Source organism: Juglans microcarpa x Juglans regia, chromosome 2D (assembly GCF_004785595.1).
Source record: "Juglans microcarpa x Juglans regia isolate MS1-56 chromosome 2D, Jm3101_v1.0, whole genome shotgun sequence".
Taxonomy (NCBI): domain Eukaryota; kingdom Viridiplantae; phylum Streptophyta; class Magnoliopsida; order Fagales; family Juglandaceae; genus Juglans; species Juglans microcarpa x Juglans regia.
This window is the reverse complement of record NC_054596.1, coordinates 12,377,507-12,399,285: the sequence shown is the minus strand read 5'-3', so window position 1 is coordinate 12,399,285 and position 21,779 is coordinate 12,377,507. Positions and strand designations below refer to the sequence as shown.

Below are 21,779 nucleotides of genomic sequence, written 5' to 3'. Positions count from 1 at the left end.
CTTTTTTTTTTTAAAGCCTCTAAATTTATTGTGAAAGGAAAGGATAGAAAAATGTGAGGCGACTTTCAAACTCTTGAGGAGAGAGAAAATCGTACGCCGATGTAGACCAGTGAGGGGCTGCTCACCGCCGGCATAGACACCATCGCCCGGCTCAGGCAATTTCGTTGAGGGTCTTTCGGCACTTGATCTGCTCCAAGAGCCTCCTGATTGTTGGGAGGCGGCCTTCGTCGTCGTCGCTCAGAGCACTTCATGAGAGCAGTCCTCATCGAAGCTGCACCCAACTGAGAGGGCTTTCCACCTTGGGTGACTGTCACCATAGCCTCGTTTGAGCAGAGCCTCACGGGTAAGGAGTATTTCTGGTACCTCTCGGCTGGCATTCATTTCTTTTTCAAAATTAAGTTCTCGTATTTCTCGACTGGTTAAGGAGTTGTGTTTGTAGATTATTTTCCTCTGGTTGGTTAATTGTCAAATGCGCAGATTCGCTATATAACAGAGAGATACCAAAGTAGTAGGTCCTTGCTAGGGTTTTGTGCTAGGGCCCCTGATGGCCGTTGAGGCCTCCCTAGTAGGGGGATCCCTAGCTATCGATCCTTTGTTGATCTGCTCCAAACAACTCCTCAGCATCTCCCAAAGGTTGAGATAGCGATGAGACCTCCAAGAACCATTGACAGAGAGCTTTGTTTTCTCTTTTCTCAAGAAGAGATCGACAAAGCGGCTTCATCCTTCCAGTTCTACATGGTCATCAAGTTCCTCTACAAGAGGCTTTCTTTAGACACGATAAGAGCTTTTACCAGGACAAGATGGGGCCTTTCTGGTACGTGCCTGGTTTCTTCTATGAGGAGATTTCGAAATGTCTTCATGAGGATGACTAATGAAGAAGACTTTAACAAGGCTTTCTTGGAATCTTGCGAGATGGAGGGGGTTCCTTACCGTGCTTTCCAATTGACTCCAGATTTCAATAAGGACTACGAACCCCCTTTGGTTCTTGTTTGGGTCTTTCTACCAGGCTTGCCGCCATATTTCTATCACAATTCGATGCTCAAGATCCTCACGATAGGTATCGGAACATTTATTAGACGGGATAATGCTACAAAATGTGTCACACGCATTGATGGGGCAAGAGTGTGTGGAAATGGATGCCTCTAAGTCACCGCTTTAATCCTTTTGGATTGGTTACCTAGGAAGACCATCGAGGCATTTGCAAGAAGTGGTCTATGAGACCTTGCCCGACTATTGTACAAAATGCAACCAACAGGGTTACAATCATTCCACTTGCAGGAAAAAGGAAAGAATCTGAACAAAACAGAGGATGGGGAAGTCCAGAAATGTATCCGGCAGGAATACCGCATCAAACACAATGACAAGGTTTTGCTAAAGGAGAAAGGAGGGGAGAAGGAAGTAATACAACCAACGGAGCAGGAAGGGGCTTTGGTTATATTTTTGGAGGATGCAGGAAAGCTCTTAACCAGATTGATGAATAAGCACAGTTGGGCCTGGTTGATAACCAGGAGCATAATGGGACAGATAGGCCCCTCGAAGTTCCAAGTCAAGGATAGGACAATACTAGTATTGCTGCTCAGTGGAACGACAATCAACCAGAGAAGCCTCTTTCCCCCTCTACGCTAGCACTTGAAGATTTAGTTGTTGAGGACACAGGGAAAGTTTTACAAGAGCAAGAGAGCCCGCAAATCATAAAATCAACTTATCCTATGCCATAATCACAAGAGGTAAGTGCAAAAGTTATAAACCTGGTTGCAAATAGAGTAACTGAGTTAGATGAAGAATGGGAGAATCCTTTGAGAAGCCTAAAAAAGAAATTGAAGAAGAATAAATCAAGGTCCCCAGCAGCCAGGGTAAATGAGAAGTAGGCTGAATATGAAGCAGGAGGATTGCCGGCTCTCATGGTTCCTGATAAAGAACAAGAAGACATGCAGCATGGTAATGATGTTTCTACAGACGGGTCCAAACTGGTAGATCAAGGGGAAAAGTTCATGGTTGTACACTTCTCCCATTCTGATCACGAAAGTGAGAGAGACAAATTAAAGGAAGATATGTGCAAGGATTATTGTACAGACTCTAAGGGACCCAGCAATCCAGTGGATACATGTCATAAGAGGAGCTCTACCAAGGTGGTAACTCGCCCTTCCAAACTTAATTTATGATCAATCCTATTATTTTTTTAGAATATTAGGGGAGGTGACACTTCTTAAATGAGGTTGAGAAAATTATTAAACAATTTAATCCTAATACTATAGTCTTGGCTATACCTTTCTTGTTGGAGGAGAGAATCTCGTCCTTTTTAGGTAAATTCAGTCGCAATTATTTTGTTACAAATGAGGTGCATGGAGCTAAAATTTGGTTGCTGTGGAACTCAGCAGTTTCAATACAATGGGTGGCAGGGTCTAATCAGCTTATTACTGTGACAGTAGAGGAGAGTGGTCATGTATTTCTTCTATCTATTATATATGCGAAGTGCAGCCGATTTGAAAGAAAATAACTCTGGGCGGAGATGGAGACAACGGGGACTGCCAGCATTCCATGGGTTCTCTATGGGGATTTCAATATCATTAAGGATGACTAAAAAATAAGAGGTGGTCATCCTCGTCCTTTTGCAGCCATGGAAGATTTCAACCAGTGTATTCAAACCTGTGGTATCATAAACATGTGCTCCAAAGGCCCGAAAATGACCTGGTGCAATGGTCAAGGTGGATTAGCTCGTAGTTGGGCCAGATTAGATAGATGTTTTATTGATACTAATTTTCTTAATTCTTTTTCTAATGTTTCTTACTAGGTTTTGGTGCGTACTATGTTAGATCATTCCCCTTTGGTTATTTAGATGGGGGAGGCTCCTTTCTGGTATGGTCCTAGTCCTTTTCGCTTTTAGTATATGTGGACTGATCATATGGATTTCTATAGTTTTGTGGAGGGGGTGTGGAAGCGTGAGGTCTTTAGTCATGGATTAATTAACCTGTCCTCTAAACTAAAAAGGTCAAGGTGGCTTTGTGGAATAAAAGTGTATTTGGTAAGACTAATGTCATAATCAAAGACTTAGAGCCTCATATTGATAATTTGAAAAATAGTCTTCAAGTCTCTTTCAATGGTGAGGATGACAATGATCTCATAGCATCTAAGTTGAAACTTTTAACCTGGATGGGTAGAGAGGATACTAGGCTTGCTCATATGGCCAAGAAGAGCTGGCTAAAAGATGGAGACCAGAACTCTAAATTCTTTCATGCTTACTTGAAGACCAAACATCATAAAAGAGTTCAGGAGATGTGTTTGCCAGATGGTACTATCTTACAGTCACCTTTTGACATTCATAAAGCCCCTGTTGATTATTTTCTGAAGTTTTTGGGCCAGAGTAGTCCTCGTGTTCTACCGAATTTGAGTGACCTGATCTCTCCTGTTATAACAAATGAGGATAACTTGTCTATTGGTAGAGCTCCTTCTATAGAGGAAGTAAATGATGCTATTTTCACTACTCTCATTGATAGTAGTCCTGGGCCAGATGGTTTTGGTTTCCACATGCCCCTAAAAGTTACACTGCTTCTTATATTGTGTTAATTCCTAAGGTAGACAAGCCTATTAGCTTTGATAAATTTTGGCCTATTAGCCTTTGTTCCGTGGTCTATAAGATTTGCTCTAAAATTATTATGGCTTGCATTACTAGTTTACTTCTTAAAATGATTTTGCAGGAACAAGAGGCCTTTATCCTAGACCACAGTATTTTTGAAAATATTAGTGTAACTTAGGGAATGGTCCATTCAATTCACAGGAAGTCCATGGGGGGCAATGTTTTGGTCAAGCTCGATATGTCTAAGGCTTATGATCGAGTGGATTGGTATTTCTTATTACATGTTTTGACCAACTTTGGGTTCTCCTCTAATGTTTGCGACCTGCTTAATTCTTATATATCTTCGCCGTGGTACTCGATCATGATGAATGAGACTCTTATAGGTTTCTTTAAAGGAGAGCGGAATCTAAGGCAAGATGACCCCTTATCACCTTACCTATTCATTATAATGCAAGAGGTGCTCTCTCGTCTCATTAAGAAATCCTTTGAAGAAGGTAAAATTGGTCAATTTGCTTAAGCTAGAGGGACCCCCCTTATCTCTCATCTTATGTATGCCGATGATATAGTTATCTTTGCTAATGATGGGAAAAGAACTATGAGAGGTTTGATGGAGGTTTTGCACAAATATGAGGCTTGGACTGGTCAAGTGCTTAATAAAGAGAAGAGTGTCATATTCTTCTCTAAGAGAATTCTAGTCTCCAGGAAACGTTCTCTTCTCTGCTTTACTAGGTTTACTGAGGGTTCGTTTCATTTTAAGTACCTGGGGGTGCCTATAGTGGACGGAAGGCTGAAGGCTTGTGATTTTGGTGATTTGCTGGGCAAAGTGAATACGAAGATTACGGGCTGGAAGATGAAAATACTCTATGTTGGTGGTAGAACTATTCTTTTGCGTCACGTTTTATCTAGTATGGCTACCCATCTTCTTGTTGTTTTAGATGTCCCCAAAGTGGTGATTCTAAGCTTGAATAAGCTTCTTAGCTCCTTCTTTTGGGGTGAATATGGAGGCAAGGGTCGAAGGAAATGGATCTCCTAGAAGCATATTTGTACTCCCACAGATGAAGGTGGATTGGATATTAGAGATTTTGGGGATGTTTAGAGAGCTTTACACATGAAACTTGCTTGGAATCTTATCAAGGGCAACTCTCTTTGGGCGGAATTCTTCAAAGGTAAATATGTTAAAGAAAATTATTTATCCCTCCTGGAGCCTACAAAATGGACCCGGTTTTGGAAGTCAATTGTCCACAGTATCCTGGAGGTGATAAATAGATGCAAATGGGTTGTGAAAGAGTGTAATATCTCTTTCTGCTATGACAATTGGGATGAGGGAGGTCCTCTCAATGGTCAATTTTCTGTGTCTGCTCACCCTTTGATTAAGATCAATGAATGTCACATTGAGAATGAGTGGGATATCTCTCTTCTGAATAGCGTAATGGGCCGTCAAAAAGTCAATGCTCTGTATGACTTTTCGGCTAGATGGAAGGAGGGTCAAGATGTGCTTGTTTGGTTGAAAGACAAGGAAGGAAATTTTACCACTAAGAGCGTTTGTGATTGTATTAGGGTTCGGGCGCCTTCTTTACTTTGGGCTCAATGGATATGACATACTAATCTCCCTAAGAAGATTATCATAATGATGTGGAAGGCTGCTAATAATTGCATCAGTGTTGATGAGAATATTAAGATGGTGGGTGTTCCAATGGCTTCCAAATGTAATTGTTGTAAAAAAGGCCATATTGAGGACTTGAATCATGTGCTCTGCACGGGGGATTTTGCTAGACACATTTGGCGCCTAGCGGCTACACAATTAGGGGTTCATATGGCCTCTTTCTACCCTTGGAAGGAACAAACTAATTTTTGGTTTCGCCGTGCGAGTAGGTCTTCTCAAGTTAGAATCATTTTTGGCTTTCTCCCTTCTATTATAACCTGGAAACTTTGGAAGAGGCGATGTAAAGCTCGGTATGAGGATAAGGTTCATACGGTAGAGTCGGTTTGGCACGCTATTAAATTATGGCTCCTTCTCATCATGGACAAAATTATGATAAACAGACTGGATACCTCGGTTTTGTTTCCTAAGCCTAAGAGGGTTTGGGTGGTTAGATGGCATCCGCCTCAACAGGGCTGGGTTAAACTCAATACTGATGGTAGTAGTCTCGGGAACTCTGACGCTTCTGGTGCTGGGGGTGTTATTTGGGATGATAAAGGTAGGTTACTTCTGGCTTACTTTGTTCCCCTGGATCCAAGTACTAATAATTTTGCCGAAATCAGTAGCTTATTGGAAGGCGTTCGAAGGTGTCACGCTCTTGGGTTTTATCGTGTTCATATAGAGATTGATTCTCAACTGGTGGATAATTGGATTACTAAGGATAATTGTCCTATCTAGTATTTAGAAGATTTCTGGGATGAATTACATGAATACCTTAATAGCTTGGAGTATACTGTGAATCATATTTTTCGTGAAGGAAATATTGTGACTGATTTTCTAGCTAAGTGTGGGGCTGAGAATTTGAACTCCGATTGGTCTGAAAATCATATGTTGCCTAGTCCGTTGAAGGGTATTCTCCGCATGGATAAATTGGGTATGCTCTACCTAAGGGTCTTGTAAGGTTTGTGCCTGGTAAATTTCGCTTCATTTGCTTTTTTTTCTTGCAGGTTTCCTTACTCTTTGGTTTGTTCTGATTTAGGATAAGTGTCTCTCTTTTGGCCGTGTACTTGGATTATATGAATATAATGGTTTTGATGCCTGGGTTTTGATTTTCATAGATTATATGTACCTCCCAGGTGTCGTGTTTGTACCCACGGTTTTCATCAGCCGCAAGTGAAGGTAATCATTGGGATACTGTCCTCTTCTTAAAAAAAATATTAAAAAAAAAACTCATTATATGAAAACAATCTTAGGGTGACCTCCTCCGTCAACCCCAAGTTTCCATTCTCTAACAGCTTTTTGTACCTTAAAAATCTACTTTTGAAAATGAAGAGGCCAGAGATTGCAAGGGCAACGCCTGAGAATACAGTAAAACAAAAGGCTACAAGAAGAATCTTCGTCACTGTTGTCTTTTTGAGTGGGACAACGAGTTTCTTGTTTGGGATACTAACAGTTTCAATGATGTTTCTCATGTATACCATTTTTCAAGAATGCCTTGGACCTGTCTTTTGTATCTCTTCGTACATATCTCAGTGGAAGAGCCTGTTTCATACAAGACCCACCATCAAGGAGTGACGTCGGCCCACAGTTGCAGTCTTCCAAACGATGGATGGTGTTGTTTTCAGTATTCAAAGAACCATATATGTAAGCTGAGAGGCCAATAAAAATTAATAGATTACAATGCTGTCATATCCCACAGTTGCTCTCCCAAAACATATAAATAATGATATTCGTAACCGGCTAGAGAAACCGCTAGGGAACCACATCCCACGTGGCAAAAATGAAACAACCACGTTTCATTCAACTTGTCAAAACGTACGGTTTAAGCCACAAAAGTCTTCATCTTCTCCACGAACCCAGCGAAGCCCCCTTCGTCTTCTCCACCCACATCTGAAATCTACGAACCCAAAAACCCACAGAGCTCTACATCAAGCCCATCCATATTTTGTTAGAATATATCATCTTGGCTGCTAGACAATGAACAACTGCAACAGTACCACAACTACTAGTGGTCGCGATCGACCTCGAGATCTAGTGGTCGCAATCGACCTCCAATGGCAATCGCATTACACAACTCTCTCTCTTGTTGAAGGAATCGTTTTGTCCTACTCTCTCTTTCTCTATCAATTTCTTATTTTCTTTTTCTTTTGAATTCGTTCTCTCTTGTTCTGTTTTCCTCATAGCTTGGTTCTCCATGCTTTTTGTCATTGCGCTCTGGCGTCTTCATTCATTTTCTCAAATGCACAGTGTTAATAGCTGCAAAAACATGTCGATCGAAGAAATAAATATTTATATGTAAATAGCTAGCCGACGAATGCGTACCCGTATTTTGCAATTAAGACTGTATTCCCTGTCTTTTTTTTCCCCACTGGACCCATTTTCAGACTGGGATAGGGAAAGGTTTCTTTGTGGAAGAAAATAAGAGAGGAAACAACAAAAATGCCCAAAAAATGTACAACCAGATGGAAAATTAACAGTTGAAGGAGAAATAGTGGAACAATCAGATTATGGATAAAAATTAAAAATTATTATAGGAACACAGAAAGGAAAAGGGGAGAAACAGAAGGTGGGCATAGCATAGAACATGGAAAGAGTGTTTTGGATATCATTGAAAGCTTACAAGATTTGTACAACGGGTTAAGCTATGATTTCGGGCGTTGGAAATCATGGATGATCTATGACCAATGTAAAGGTTTTGATCACTTTCCCTTCTCTGGGTTTCAATCTCGTGGGATTTCCTTATTTGACAAGGTCCTATCAAACCTCTCTCTGTCTCTCTATGTTTCTTTCTGGATCTATCACCATTAATCCCAAGAAATGTATGGAACTCAAAGTATGCCATGGACGGCGGGAGAGAGTTGGTCAATAAGAGAGAGTGTGTAGGTTTTGAGATCGGGAGGAGTGGGTGAACAGGTATTTATGCAAGTTCGGAAAATGATTTCAGTCTTGATAATGATCTGAGTATTTTTGCCTTAGAATCGATACTTTATAATTTGGAGTTTGTTTTCTTCGATATGAGCTTCTAAAATCTTTATTTCCTTCTTTCCTTCTTCCCCTTTCTCTTTTTTTTTTTCCTCCGTTATATTGGCTGATGTGGTAAGCTGATTCCCCATGGTTGCACTCCCCTGTTGCTTGTGGAAGAACTCAACATTATATAGGTGAGAAATGATACTTGTAATCGTGAGTTTGCAAGCGTTGTGCAGTCGTTTTGAAAAAAATGAATAAATACAGAACTCACGTAAAAATAAATTAATTTTTTAATAATAGATCTTATTTTTTTTTAAAATAACTATACAATATTTATACATTCCACGATTATAAATTGCATGACTCTTATATAGGTAGGCATTATACCGAGAAAACGAAGAAAGATATCATTCTTTTGCGTGTGGGTCAACAGTTCATTAATTCAAAATTACTTTATTGACATGTTCAAATGACAATATTTGATATAATTAAATGGCGGACGGGTCAAGTAAGTTTTCCGGTCTTTTAATTAAACCAACCACCAAACCATTCCGGTCAAAAGTAAGTTTTCAATGCAAGGTACTTTTCCTTTGAATCATTCGAAATCTCAATCATGTACAGTACATTCATTTCATCGACGAGGCCCATGGATCAACTTTTTGCATTCACATAAATTTTGCCCACGAAGTACTATAAAATCTAACGTTGAAGCCGTACGAATTAAGGTGGCGAGGTTTTTTTAATAGTACTAAAAAAATATTTAAAAAATAATAATATATAGTAATAAAAAATAGATAAATAATAATAATAAAATATTCTGAAAATATTTCAGATATATTCTTAGTACTCAACGTCTAACTTGGGCTGCAATTAATAACTCTACCGAATTGTTCTGTAGTTTCTTTCCTTCTATTCGTCCGTTGGAGCATTCACATTATTTAGGATTTACTGTTCAAATATCAAAATTTTCTGCAATAATAATCAGCGGAATGAAGAGCTCTTTTATTTTTTCAAAAAAGGTTAGTCAAAGTCAACTTTGGCTGAAATAACTTCACCGAATTGCTCTGAAGTTTCTTCTTTCTATTAGTCACTTGGAATTAGTCGCAAAGGATAAATTGTCTTATAAACTAATATATATGTGTCAACATTATATGGTATTCATTGGCATGATCAATTGTCTGGCCTCGTGTCTCTCACTCTTCATCTCATGGCTTCCAAGGCAGTTCTAAACTCGCTGCTTGTTTTCCTACTTTCTCTCGTTGCATATGCCCAAAGAAATGAGTCCGTTGTCATACCCTTGGGTTCTTCACTCTCCCCCAGTTTAAACCGTACTTCATGGCTCTCACCTTCCGGTCTTTTTGCATTCGGTTTCTATCCCCAAGGTGATCTTTTTGCAATCGGAATATGGCTGATTCATCAAACCGAAAACATAACCATTTGGACTGCAAATCGAGATGACCCCCCTGTCTCCTCAAATGCTACACTCAACTTCACTAATGGTATTCTACAGCTTCTTACTGAGGACGACATTGAAAAACCCATTTCTGATGCGTCTGAGCCTGCAACTTCAGCTGCTATGCTTGATTCCGGTAATTTTGTGCTGTACAAAAATGATTCTTATATTATTTGGGAAACTTTTGATTTTCCAACTGATACCATATTAGGAGGTCAGAATCTGTCTATGGGCAAAAGTTTGGTTTCGAGTGTATCTAAATTAGACCGATCGAGTGGACGATTTTCTCTTAATTTGCAGGGTGATGGAAACCTTGTTGCCTACCCTGTTAACAACTCAAATCAACCAGACGACTCTTATTGGCCTAGTCCGACTTATACTAGGGTAGAGCGCCTCGCGCTTACTCTTCAAGGTGTTCTAGAAATCCTTCCCGGAAAAGTTCTGGCAAATAGCTCATATCCTGATAATAATAATGGAAGCATTATCCACCGAGTAACACTTGATGCAGATGGGATCTTTAGATTGTATGCTCACCACTTTGATAGTGATAATAACTCAAGTATGCTCATGGAATGGTCCAGCCTTTCCAACCAATGTGAAGTCAGAGGCGTCTGTGGACTTAATAGTTACTGCTCAGTCACGGGCAACAAAGCTGACTGTACCTGCTATCCTGGATTTGATTTCGTTAACCCCGACAGTAAGTTCCTGGGCTGCTACAGGACCTTCACTGACGATGATTGCATACGAGGTGAAGATCCCATGGTGCTGTATAGAATCGTTGGTTTGGGGAATAATATGTGGTGGGTCGATTACAGTTACTCAGTGGTAGAAACGATGGAGGAAGATTGTAGCAACTCCTGCTTGAAGGATTGTAATTGTGGGGCAGTATTTTTTACAAATAACACTTGCTCCAAATTTAAGCTCCCACTTAGATCCGGTAGAGTACTAGATAAAGACAAATCCGGTCAGACGGCCTTCTTCAAGGTGATCGCGAGAAAGATCCATACCGGCTTTCCAGGTTCATCAGATGATTCAGATCCAAACGTACGAGTCGTGACCGATGGCAAGAGAAGCCTGGTTTTGATTCTTTCTACATGTTTGGGTTTCATTTCGTGCTTGTGCTTCATCTTTGCTATCTATAGTTTCTTGAGATACAGGCATCAAGTTCGGAGGTACAAGAGGTTGTCAGAAAATTCAAATTTAGGGTTAAGTGACGACTTTACTCTGCGATCATTTTCATACGATGAGCTTGAGAAAGCAACTGGTGGCTTCAAGGAAGAGTTAGGCAGGGGCTCTTTTGGGGCTGTTTATAAAGGGACTATATCTGGAGGTGACAAAACTATTGCTGTTAAAAGAGTCGAGAAAGTTGCGGAAGAAGGGCAAAGGGAATTTCAAGCTGAAATGGCTGCAATTGCACGAACTCATCACAGAAACTTGGTTCGATTGCTTGGTTTTTGTATTGAGGGCTCTAGGAAGCTTCTTGTTTATGAATTCATGAGCAATGGCTCACTTGCAGATCTTCTCTTCAAGGCTGCGATACATCCCGTATGGAAACAGAGGGTAAAAATTGCACTGGATGTTGCCAGAGGAATCCTCTATCTGCATGAAGAGTGTGGAGTCTACATCATCCACTGCAATATAAAGCCCCAGAATATACTCATGGACGATACATGGACGGCAAAGATATCTGATTTTGGGTTGGCAAAGCTATTGCTGCCAAATCAATTATCAAGAAAGACTACGGGGGGTGGAAAGGCAACCGAGTTTTCCTACTTTGCACCCGAATGGCAAAAGAATGCCTTGATTTCAGTAAAATCAGACATATACAGTTTTGGGGTCGTGCTTTTGGAGATTGTATGTTGTAGAAGAAGTATAGAACTAAACGCCCCACTAGCAGATGAGATAGTTCTTTCTAGTTGGGTGTATAATCGCTTTGTGGCTGGAGAGTTGGATAAGCTTGTGGAAGATGAAAATGTTGACTTCAAAACACTGGAAAGAATGGTGAAGGTGGGGTTATGGTGCCTTCAAGAAGATCCAGCTTTGCGTCCATCAATGAAGAAAGTGATCTTGATGTTGGAGGGGACGATGGATATTCCAGTCCCACCATCTCCTGTTGTTTCCGACGTTGACGTTTCATGAAATTATTTTCTTTCTGCTAATTACGCTTGTTGTAATCAATCTATTGTATGCATAAAACTTTCAGTTTATCAACTTTTTTCTATTCTCTTGCTAGAAAAACCAATTCCTATTTTATTCTCACAAAATTTTATTCCCCATCTTGATCTTTTCCTATTTTATTTTTTATTTTCTACAAGACCGAAGTCATCCTACTTACTTGTGCATGTGCATTTGAGCCAACGAAATCGCCATACTACCAAGTGGTTTGTATTCGGAGAGCTGTTGTTTCACTGTACGTTTCTTTACATGTTAATTATGTCCCTTTTTTAATCAGGTTACCAATTGATTGTATAAGTTGTTTGCATTTTGGCATCACAGCCATCGATTTCCTAGTGTCTCTCACTGTTTTTTTCGTTCGTGATAAGTCCCATATTTAAATTATTATTTGATATTCTTTTCTGTTCACGACACATAAAACTTCCCCCAAGTACTTAATGGATTATCATCCTTGATGATAAGTCTACTGTTCAGCATGTTATTTAGGCCTCGGTAGAGAGTATTATGAGAGTATACACTGATTCCAAACGCACAAAACATAACATACCTCCATTGAATTTTTCTCAACTTTTTCCATTACTGTTCATTGAAAGACAACTAGTTGCAGGCATGGCAGAGGGTTCATAAGTTGATAGGACTATGCTACACCCAGATAGGATTCTTACATAGAATCTCATGGAAAGGCAATTTTTTTTTTTTTTTAAACTTTTATTCAATCAGTTTTTTAGTCACTTTAAATATTTTTAAAAAATATAAATTTATTTAAAAATATTTTCTTAATTATTAAATAAAAATAAATAAAATAAAATAAAATACAATTCCGTAGAAACTTTCGGCAGAAACTCTACGTGGGAATAGTATTTTCCAAGTTGATAACTCACTTTCTCCCTTTCTCAAAAAAAAAAAAAAAAACCAACTCCCTTTCTCGATTCTCCCTTTCCCTTGCACCGTTCCCCAAGCCCTCAGTAAGAAACTGGAGGTTTTGAAGTGTGCCTACAGACATACTTAGGTAGCTCGCCAGAGATCAAGTTGTTTGACTCTTTCTTTGTTTCTTTGTATTAGCTGTACATTTTTGCACCTAATAGTATGATGTAACTATCAGTTTGCTTGCTGCTATTTTTTCATTCTAGACGCGCGTGGCTATAAATATACCACATGACTACCCAATTGTAATAGAAAAGTTTATCTCAGAAATAAAACTCCAAGATATTTTCTCTTTGTTTTCTCAGTTCACAAAAGCATTTCCTCATTCCCTGATCTCGATTTCTCAAGAAATCCATGGCAGAATTCTGTTTTTGTCATGGTATTAGAGCATTCTGATTACTCTGAAATTCTCGTCATGGATTCAACTTCAGTTTCCTCTATTCCTCAAATTTCCCTTGACGATCCTTCAAACCCTTACTTTTTACATCATGGAGAAAATTCTGATGTTATGCTTGTCATCGATCGATTAACTGGTGAAAATTATCATCCATGGGCAAGATCAATGTTGAAAGCCCTCAATGCTAAAAACAAGCTAGGATTCATTATTGGAGTCCTCAAAAAGCCGATTGATGAAGCTGACCCTCTCTACTCACCATGAGTTCGATGTAACGATATGATGCTGATCTCATGGATCATCAACTCAGTTGTGAAGAATATTGGCTCAAGCATTCTTTACATCGACAATGTTGCAAACATGTGGAAGGATTTGAAGGACAACTTCTCACATGACAGCCATCCAAGAATCTTCCAATTAAGAGAAGCAATTAGTTCCTTAAAGCAAGAACAAAAGTCTATTAGTGATTATTACACAGATTTAAAGTCTAACTGGGATGAATTAGCCAATTACAAACGTAATCTGCCACAATGTTCTATTGAAACCCTAAGATTCTTTGAGGAGACACAACAAGAGGAATATGTGATGCAATTTTTTATGGGATTGAATGACACCTTTAATAGTATAAGAAGTTAAATTTTGTTGCTTGATCCATTTCCATCTATCAACAAAGTAGTTGCTTTGGTTTTACAAGAAGAGAAATAGAGAGGATCACTATTAACACTACTACACCAAGTCTTGAATCAATTGCTGCTCTGACAGCAGAGGCTGCTAAAATTGAAAATCTTGCTTCAAAGTAAACCAATTTTCGCAAGGATAAACCTGTGTGTAGTCATTGTGGATAAACAGGAAACACTTCTGAAAAGTGCTATCAAATTCATGGTTTTCCTCCTGGTTTTAAGTCAAAACGATGCACAATATATTTATCAAACCAGACTTTTTCTTCTGCAAGCAAGCAAGTGATGATGTTTCACAATTTGATTTATCTCAAGACCAATACCAGCAGCTTCTTGCCATGCTTAAGCCACAATCCACCACACATTCTGTGAATCAAGTCACTTCACTTTCAACTTCTTATATTCTTCCAACTCCACAAATGCCTCCCTCTGGTAACTTAGCAGGTAAGCATATTCCATGGGTAATCGATACTGGAGCAACAAACCATATGGTCAACTCTGTTGATTGTTTTTCTTCCATAAACTCTAGAACTACTTCTACTGTCAAGTTACCAAATGGCCACTCAGTTCCAATAACACATACTACAACTGTTCACTTATCAAATATACTTGTTCTACACAATGTACTTTGTGTTCCCTTTTTTTCTTTGAATCTTATTTCCGCCAGCACATTAACCCATGACTCTTCCTATTGTCTTGTATTTGCTTCCAATATCTGTCTTATACAGGACCTATCTACATGGACAACGATTGGAAGGGGTAAAGAGAAGGCTGGCTTATATCAATTGTTGCAAAAACCCTTCATTGGTTGTTCTGTTTCTTCTTCAATAAATCCAAGTTTTAGGTTGTGCACTATAAGCTAGGTCACATTCCAAATTTTTGCATGTCAATAATTGCATGTCAGATATACATATACAAAACTTTCCAGATTCTTGTATTTGGTCAATTTGCCCATTACTCAAAATTCACTTGGGTATATCTTCTACAAAAAAAGTCTCATACCCAACCTTATTTGCAGTCCTTCAAATTAGTTGAGACTCAATTTCAATCTCAAATAAAGAAAATAAGGACTAATCATGGGACTGAGTTCACATGCCTGAGTTTTTCTCTTCTAAAGGTGTTATACATCAGAAAAGTTGTGTCGAAAGACCATAACAAAATGGAGTAGTTGAAAGAAGAAGTAAGTGAATCATTGAGAGAATTGTTGGAGAGGTTGAGATTCTGGAGGTGTTCGATCATGCCCAGATTGGCACGGATGGAGCCAAGAAGTTGGGGATTTGGGAGAGCTAAGCCGATCAGCGTTGAGTATCGAGTATTGGCTTCTAAGCCTTGAGCTACACATGTAACTCCTTTCCGTGAACGTGGCGTCTCGTCGTAGTAGTTTCAGCTCTCTGGTACGCATAGAGGGTCTCTGAGAAAATAGTACTTGAAAGAAAGCAAGATAGTACCATTTGTGTTATGCCCACAAGATTGAATCACATGTAGAGTAAGTGCAAGAATCCTGCACCATAAATGGTGAACAACACTTTTAGAGCTCATCATTTTATACTAAACATCTTCCCTATGGTAAACACAAACAAAGAGAAAGAGAGACAGAGGTGACTGTGATTTATGATGAAGCAGGTACATTGTGATTGAAGATTGTTGAAGAAAATGAGAAAAAGTGCAAAAATGCACAACTTAGCCAACCAAACATAGTACTAGTACGGCGTTCTGCTCAGGTCTTCAGCCTCTCCCACCCAAGTCATGCCTTCTCTTTTCTTCAACGACAACAAAAATCAGATGGCATGTAATGAAATTTACGACATTTCAATCTATTACTAATTAATAACAACTTAGAATTAAAACAAAGTGGGTTATGAAAATGAGATTGCGGAAAAAATCATTTAAGATGAAAAATCTGGATTTTTGAAATAAAATTTTGATTATAACCGTTTAATCCACCATTATAATTATGTTTAGTACTTATTAAATAATCTTTATAAAATTTCCATTCAATAGGTTTTAATTAGAATGGTGTCTTCATAATTGATAATTGGTAATTTTTTAAAATTTTCTATTTAAATATGTTTGGTGGCTTTCCAATAAATAACTTATTTCTATTAAGAAAACATAACAATAAAATAATTATTCAATCATTACAAAAACATATCAATCATTGATGAGACCCACTACCTTTTCAAATTCCTATAAAAAGTTAAAATTATCTCAACTTACTTTACACATTCAAATATATCTCAATGGGATTAATAAAACTTACTCAAACATCTTCACTCTATACTATTATAAGATTATTCTCATTGTCCAAACAAGCTCTTAGTAATTTTTTTTTTTTTTTTTTTTTTTTGCCATTCACCACACATTCTCCAGAGGCTTCCTACAAACTTAACGGATCATCATTCTTGATATTCTCATTTTTAACGTATTATTTGTTGTTCTTTTTCTATTCATCATGTGTCCCTCCTTTTCACCATCTATTTCTCTGTGTTTACTCTCTACTTACTCTCTCTATGTCTCCATTTATTTGTTGTCCATCTCATTGTTAGCTCCTCCCTCTATACTCTGCTTCATACACCGCAACACCCTACTTGGAGTATGTTGCACCGCCCACCGAAACTCTATTGTGCCAAGTCCCAACCACCCAACTCAGCCAATCATCACTGCAAGTTTGGTAAGATGCTCTCTTTCTTTGCCAATGTACATGTTAAAACAGTGGCTAACTTGTATTGTAGAGTGAAGAGACTGTTTTAAGAATCGATTATTTTGTGTTGTGAGTTTGGTTAATGGTTGATTGATTGGTTGTAAGTTGATGTACTAGAGGTTGGTTTTAAGTAGTTTTAGACAGAGAGGGAAGAATGACTTTGTTGGGCTATTTGTTATGGTTGTGCTGACATGCAAAAGGACAATTTTGGGCATGCATGCCTCGAGTAATTAGAAAATTAGGGTCAATGTTTCTAGTACTGACGAAATTGTAATTTGTTAAAAGAGTGGAATTTTGACTTTTGAATGTCTCGGGTTGATGCTTAATTAGACGGTGGGGGATGTTTATGTTGGATTGAAGGATTTTATGGCAAATCGCATTGCAACATATCATAGCTTTTGTGATGGACAAAATCGTCAAAAAAAAAAAGAAAAAAGAAAAAAAAAAAACCAAACCATCACAAAATATTCTGCATAATGGAAAAAATCGTTCACCAACTAACACAACAACCGCATCACGGAATAGATAATGTGTTTGTTTACTATTCAACCATCACGAAAAATATTTTCTATGAGGGTTTAAATTCCGCCGTTCAATTTATCGTGTGAACGTGATGACCAATTTATGATGGCCCATTTTCATCACAGAAAGTACATATGAATGTATTGTCATACGTTCGACTATGAACCCGAGCTATCGCCGCAAACTCATGTTTGAATGTTATTTTCTATTGTTTAATTATAGCAAAGCAAACGGTTGGTAAAACACATTCAAACATAATCGTTGTTTGATCATTGGTAATGTGCCATTAGAATGCTACAGGTATTTTTTGTTCGAATGGTAGGGTATCATTAGTTCGAACATTAAATGATCCATGTTCAGATGTGCAAGGCTACGTCTGCATGTTGTACAACTCTACAAGTTCAAATGGGATTTTGCATGTTTGAACGTTGGTACATTCAAACGTTTGTTATCGCAAGTTGTAACTAATTTTTGTTCGGATGTCTTTTCGAATATGATGGTCACGTTTGAAGTTTACATTCAAATGTAAATTTAATCAGAATTAAGAAATACATAAAGTTAAATATCACACTAGTTATCTAAATTGTATCATGCATAAATAATAGACAATATATGAAAATTACTTTAGACGTGAAAATAGATGAAAATTGTATTAAACTTAGATTAAATAGAAAAAAAATATGAAAATTCTTTTAAACATAGGTTAAATTTGATTTCTTCCTTTTTCTTCGACCACTTCAATCCTACTGCGGTGACATTACGCGTTCCATCTAGACCATCATCTCTCTGTATTTGTTCTTGCACTCCAATGCATATTCTTTCCTCATGCTCTCTCTGCTGCTCCTGCAAATGCATCTCCAGCTTTGACTATAGAGACAGGAGATCCTCCAGCTCTTGTTGTCTTGCCTTCATTTGCTCAATCTCTTAGCACACAGCATCCAAATCTTTGGTAAGATTAGTAACTCCTGAACCCGAGGTCTTGAAGGATGAACCGACACGTTTGGAAGAACGTCCCAGCCCTCTCATGTAAATCAAACTTGGTGCCGAGGACCTAGATAAATATGTCAATGTGACTGAAAGATGGTTCATCAAAAGTAACTCCAACTCAATCATTTTCTCCTCTCGACAAACTGTAAAGTGATGGCCAAACTTCTAGTTCGTGTAAACACGCTTATTACACGAACTAGAAGTTAGAAAATTCATAAAAGCCAATCTCGATAAATTACACTGAAAAATGATTTATCATCCGAGGAAAAAAGAAGAAGAAAGAAACATTGCGAAGTGCAAACTTTGAACCAGAAATAAAATAGATAAAACCCAACTAGAGAAAGCCCAACTAAAATAAACAGCCCAGAGGCATTTCCCTTAAGCCCGTGCCTATTGAGCCCAGTCCCCCTTTCAATCAACACTCCCTTGCACTTCACTTTAGACCACACGCCCCACTTCAGTAACTTAGTTCACTTAGATCCCAAATGCCCCACGTGAAGAACTACGGTTCACTAAGATCAAACACTTGGTACTTTTCTTCTACCTCTTCTTCTTGAAGGTTCCTACCACCGCCGCTGCCGCTCGTTCTCCCTGGCCAAGTTGTCACTGCTGGTAGCTATGTTACACACCTTCCCCCATCAGAACACCTTGCCCACAAGGTGGGGGAAGTCCTCATTCAACCGTGAATATCCCTCCCAAGTGGCGTATGCCACTTCTTGACCATGCCACCCAATGAGTAGCCCACCTTGGCCTAGTTCCCTGCTTTGATCATGTAATAACTAAGCATCTCCTCGGGTTCGAGCCATAGTACTCCTTGCTCATCCACAGGTGACAGTGAAGGTATGGCTGAAGCCCTTTCTCTAATTTTTTTTCTTGAGTTGTGATACATGGAAAGTGTTATGAGTTCTTGATGATGGAGGCAGATCCAATTTGTATGCGACTTCACCAACTCGCTGTAGCACTCTGAATGGACCAAAGAAATGAGGGGCTAGCTTGAGGTTGCGCCGATGGGCTACAGTTGTTTGTCGATGAGGTTGTAGCTATAGGTATATCCATTCCCCTACTGAGAATTGTTGCTCTTTCCTTTTCAAATCAGAGTATTTCTTCTTGCGATTTTGTGCTTGTTGTAAATTCTACTAGAGTAATTTTGAGATTTGGTCCCTGTTGCGTAGAGTTAGGTCCACTGTGTAAATACGGGTTGTCCCCGAGATGTAATCTAGCATTCGGGGTGGGGTGTAACCATAGAGGGCCTCAAAAAGGGATATCCTCGTGGATGTGTGCTGATTGGAATTGTACCACCACTTGGCAAGGGGAACCCAAACAGCCCAGTCTTTAGATCTGTCCCTTGTGAAGCACTATAGGTAGTTCTCCACTGTTTTGTTCACAGCTTTTGTTTGCCCGTCAGTCTGAGGATGGTAGGCAGAGCTCATTAACATTTGAACCCCCTGTAAAAAGAACAACTCTTGCCAGAAGTGGCTTGTTAATATAGTGTTCCTGTCAGAAACTATAGATTGGGGTAAACCATGTAGCCTGAGGATATTTTTTAGGAACAAATCAGCCACTATCCTGGTTGTGTAGGTGTGTTTAAGGGGCACGAAGTGATTGTATTTTGTTAATCGGTCAACCACAACGCATAAACAATTAAAGCCTTGAGAAATGGGAAGCTCATCAATGAAATCCATGGTAATATGAGTACATGGTTGGGCTGGTATGGGTAATGGCTGCAGCAAGCCATTTGGTAGAGTGTTATCTGCCTTCACCCTTTGACAAATGTCACAAGTTCGGATGAACCTCTTGAAATCTTTTTTCATTCCCGACCAGTAAAAATCCCTTCTCATTTGATGAATGGATTTGTCTTAACCTGAATGTCCTCCCCATGGGCTGCTGTGGGACAGCTCCATCAATTTATTTTTAAATTCTTCGTGCTAGGGAATGTATAATCTATTCTTGTACAGCTGTAACCCTTCCCTCAAGGTATAGTTAGAGCTTAACTTACCTTCTGAACAACTCTTTAGCAGCCCTTTTAAGTGCTCATCCAATTCATAAGCCTTTTTTAAGTCATTCACCCATTCCACACTTGGAAAGGTAATTAGCATCAATGTCCCTTCAAGTTCCTTATCTTTTCGGGATAGGGCATCAGCCAACCTATTCTCTGACCCCTTCTTATACTCTACCACAAAATCGTAGCCAATTAGCTTTGTTATCCACTTTTGCTGCATAGGGGTTCCAATTTTCTAATCAAGCAAGTGCTTGAGGCTTTGCTGGTAAGTTTTAATCACAAAGGTCCACCCTAATAAGTAAGGCCTCCACTTTAACACTGCTAAAACTAAAGCAAATAGTTCATTCTCATATGTGGACAATGAGAGGGATTTACCTTTAAGTGCTTTGCTGAAACAAGTTATTGGCCTTCCACGCTACATCAAAACTGCCCCTATTGCTGTCCCTGAGGCATCACATTCAATTATAAATGGTAGAGAAAATCCGGTAGTGCTAAAACTGAAGGTTTAGTTACAGCCTCTTTTAATCTTTGAAAAGCAGTCTTAGCCTCCCCATTCCAATGAAAACCCTCCTTTTTAAGCAACCTTGTAAGTGGCACAGCAATATCTCCATACCCTTTTATGAATCTCCAGTAGTAACTCGTCAAGCCCAAAAATCCTTTCAAAGCTTTAAGGGACTTAGGTAGGGGCCACTCCACCATGGCATTTAATTTTTCTGGGTCCGCTTGTACTCCTTTGGCTGAAATCAAATGGCCAAGGTAAGCCACCTTTCTCACAACCAAACTGGCACTTGGATTGTTTGGCAAACAACTTGTGTTGTCTTAGTGTCTCCAAAGTGACCCGCAAGTGTTGTTCATGTTCCCTTTCTGTTTTGCTGTACACCAAAATGTCATCAAAGAAAATAAGTATAAATTTTCTTAGGAATGGTCGAAATACCTCATTCATGAGACTTTGGAAGGTTGAGGGGGCGTTAGTGAGCCCAAAAGGCATCACTAGGAACTCATAGTGTCTCTCTCTCATAAGTCCTAAAGGTTGTTCTGGGTACATCATTAGGCTTAACCCGTATTTGATGATACCTTGATCTCAAATCCAGGTTAGAGAATATTGTTGACCCGTGTAGCTCATCCATTAGCTTCTCGACCACGGGAATAGGAAATTTATCTTTGATGGTGATACTATTTAGCCCTCTATAGTCAACACGTAACCGCCACGTTACATCGGCTTTTCTTACCAAAAACAAGGGAGAAGAGTAGGGACTTTGGATAGGTTCGATCACTCTTGTAGCCAACAGGTCCTGTACTATTTTTTCAATCTCATCTTTTTGGTAATAGGGGTAACGGTAGGATCTTATAGAAATGGGGTTGGTGTTGGGTATGAGGTTTATGAAATGGTCATAGACTCGGGGTGGTGGGAGTCCCTTAGGTTCTGAGAATACATCTCCAAAGTGTTGCAATATAGGCTGAAGGGTTGCTGGGATTTCAACTCCAACTTGTGTAACAGAGGGAGTTTCCCCTTCAATTAATTGCAAAATGACCCCTTTCGTCTCTAACTTGTTCAGCATGTTAAGAGACCCCTCCTCAATCATTTTGGCAACTGTTAACGCCTGCATGTTAAGCTTTATATCTTGATAACAAAACTGCATAGTTAATTTATCAAAATCCCACAAAATTTCTCCCAACTCACGCAGCCATTTAATTCTCAACACCATATCACATCCTGCTAATTCAATCACATGCACTTCCACTACAAAAGTCGTGCCTTGAATTAAG

General features: G+C 39.0%; 1 protein-coding gene and 1 long non-coding RNA gene across 3 annotated transcripts; one reads left to right on the top strand and one right to left on the bottom strand.

Annotated features, from left to right (window-relative positions):
* Positions 1-3,966: 3,966 nt before the first annotated feature.
* LOC121250844 lies at positions 3,967-20,620 on the bottom strand. The gene is made up of 3 exons (XR_005937862.1): positions 20,610-20,620; positions 12,690-12,696; positions 3,967-4,249 (listed from the first exon to the last, which is right to left on the bottom strand). It is a non-coding gene; the product is annotated as an uncharacterized LOC121250844 (long non-coding RNA).
* On the top strand, positions 9,307-11,875 carry LOC121250843 (G-type lectin S-receptor-like serine/threonine-protein kinase LECRK2). 2 transcript variants are annotated; one of them, XM_041150074.1, is made up of 2 exons: positions 9,645-9,769; positions 9,934-11,875. In XM_041150074.1, the coding sequence occupies exons 1-2, from the start codon at positions 9,656-9,658 to the stop codon at positions 11,770-11,772; spliced, it is 1,953 nt and encodes a 650-aa protein (XP_041006008.1). In that variant the 5' UTR covers positions 9,645-9,655; the 3' UTR covers positions 11,773-11,875. The 2 variants fall into 2 exon arrangements, with proteins under 2 accessions (XP_041006007.1, XP_041006008.1); XM_041150073.1 differs by having other exon boundaries at positions 9,307-11,875.
* Positions 20,621-21,779: the final 1,159 nt, after the last annotated feature.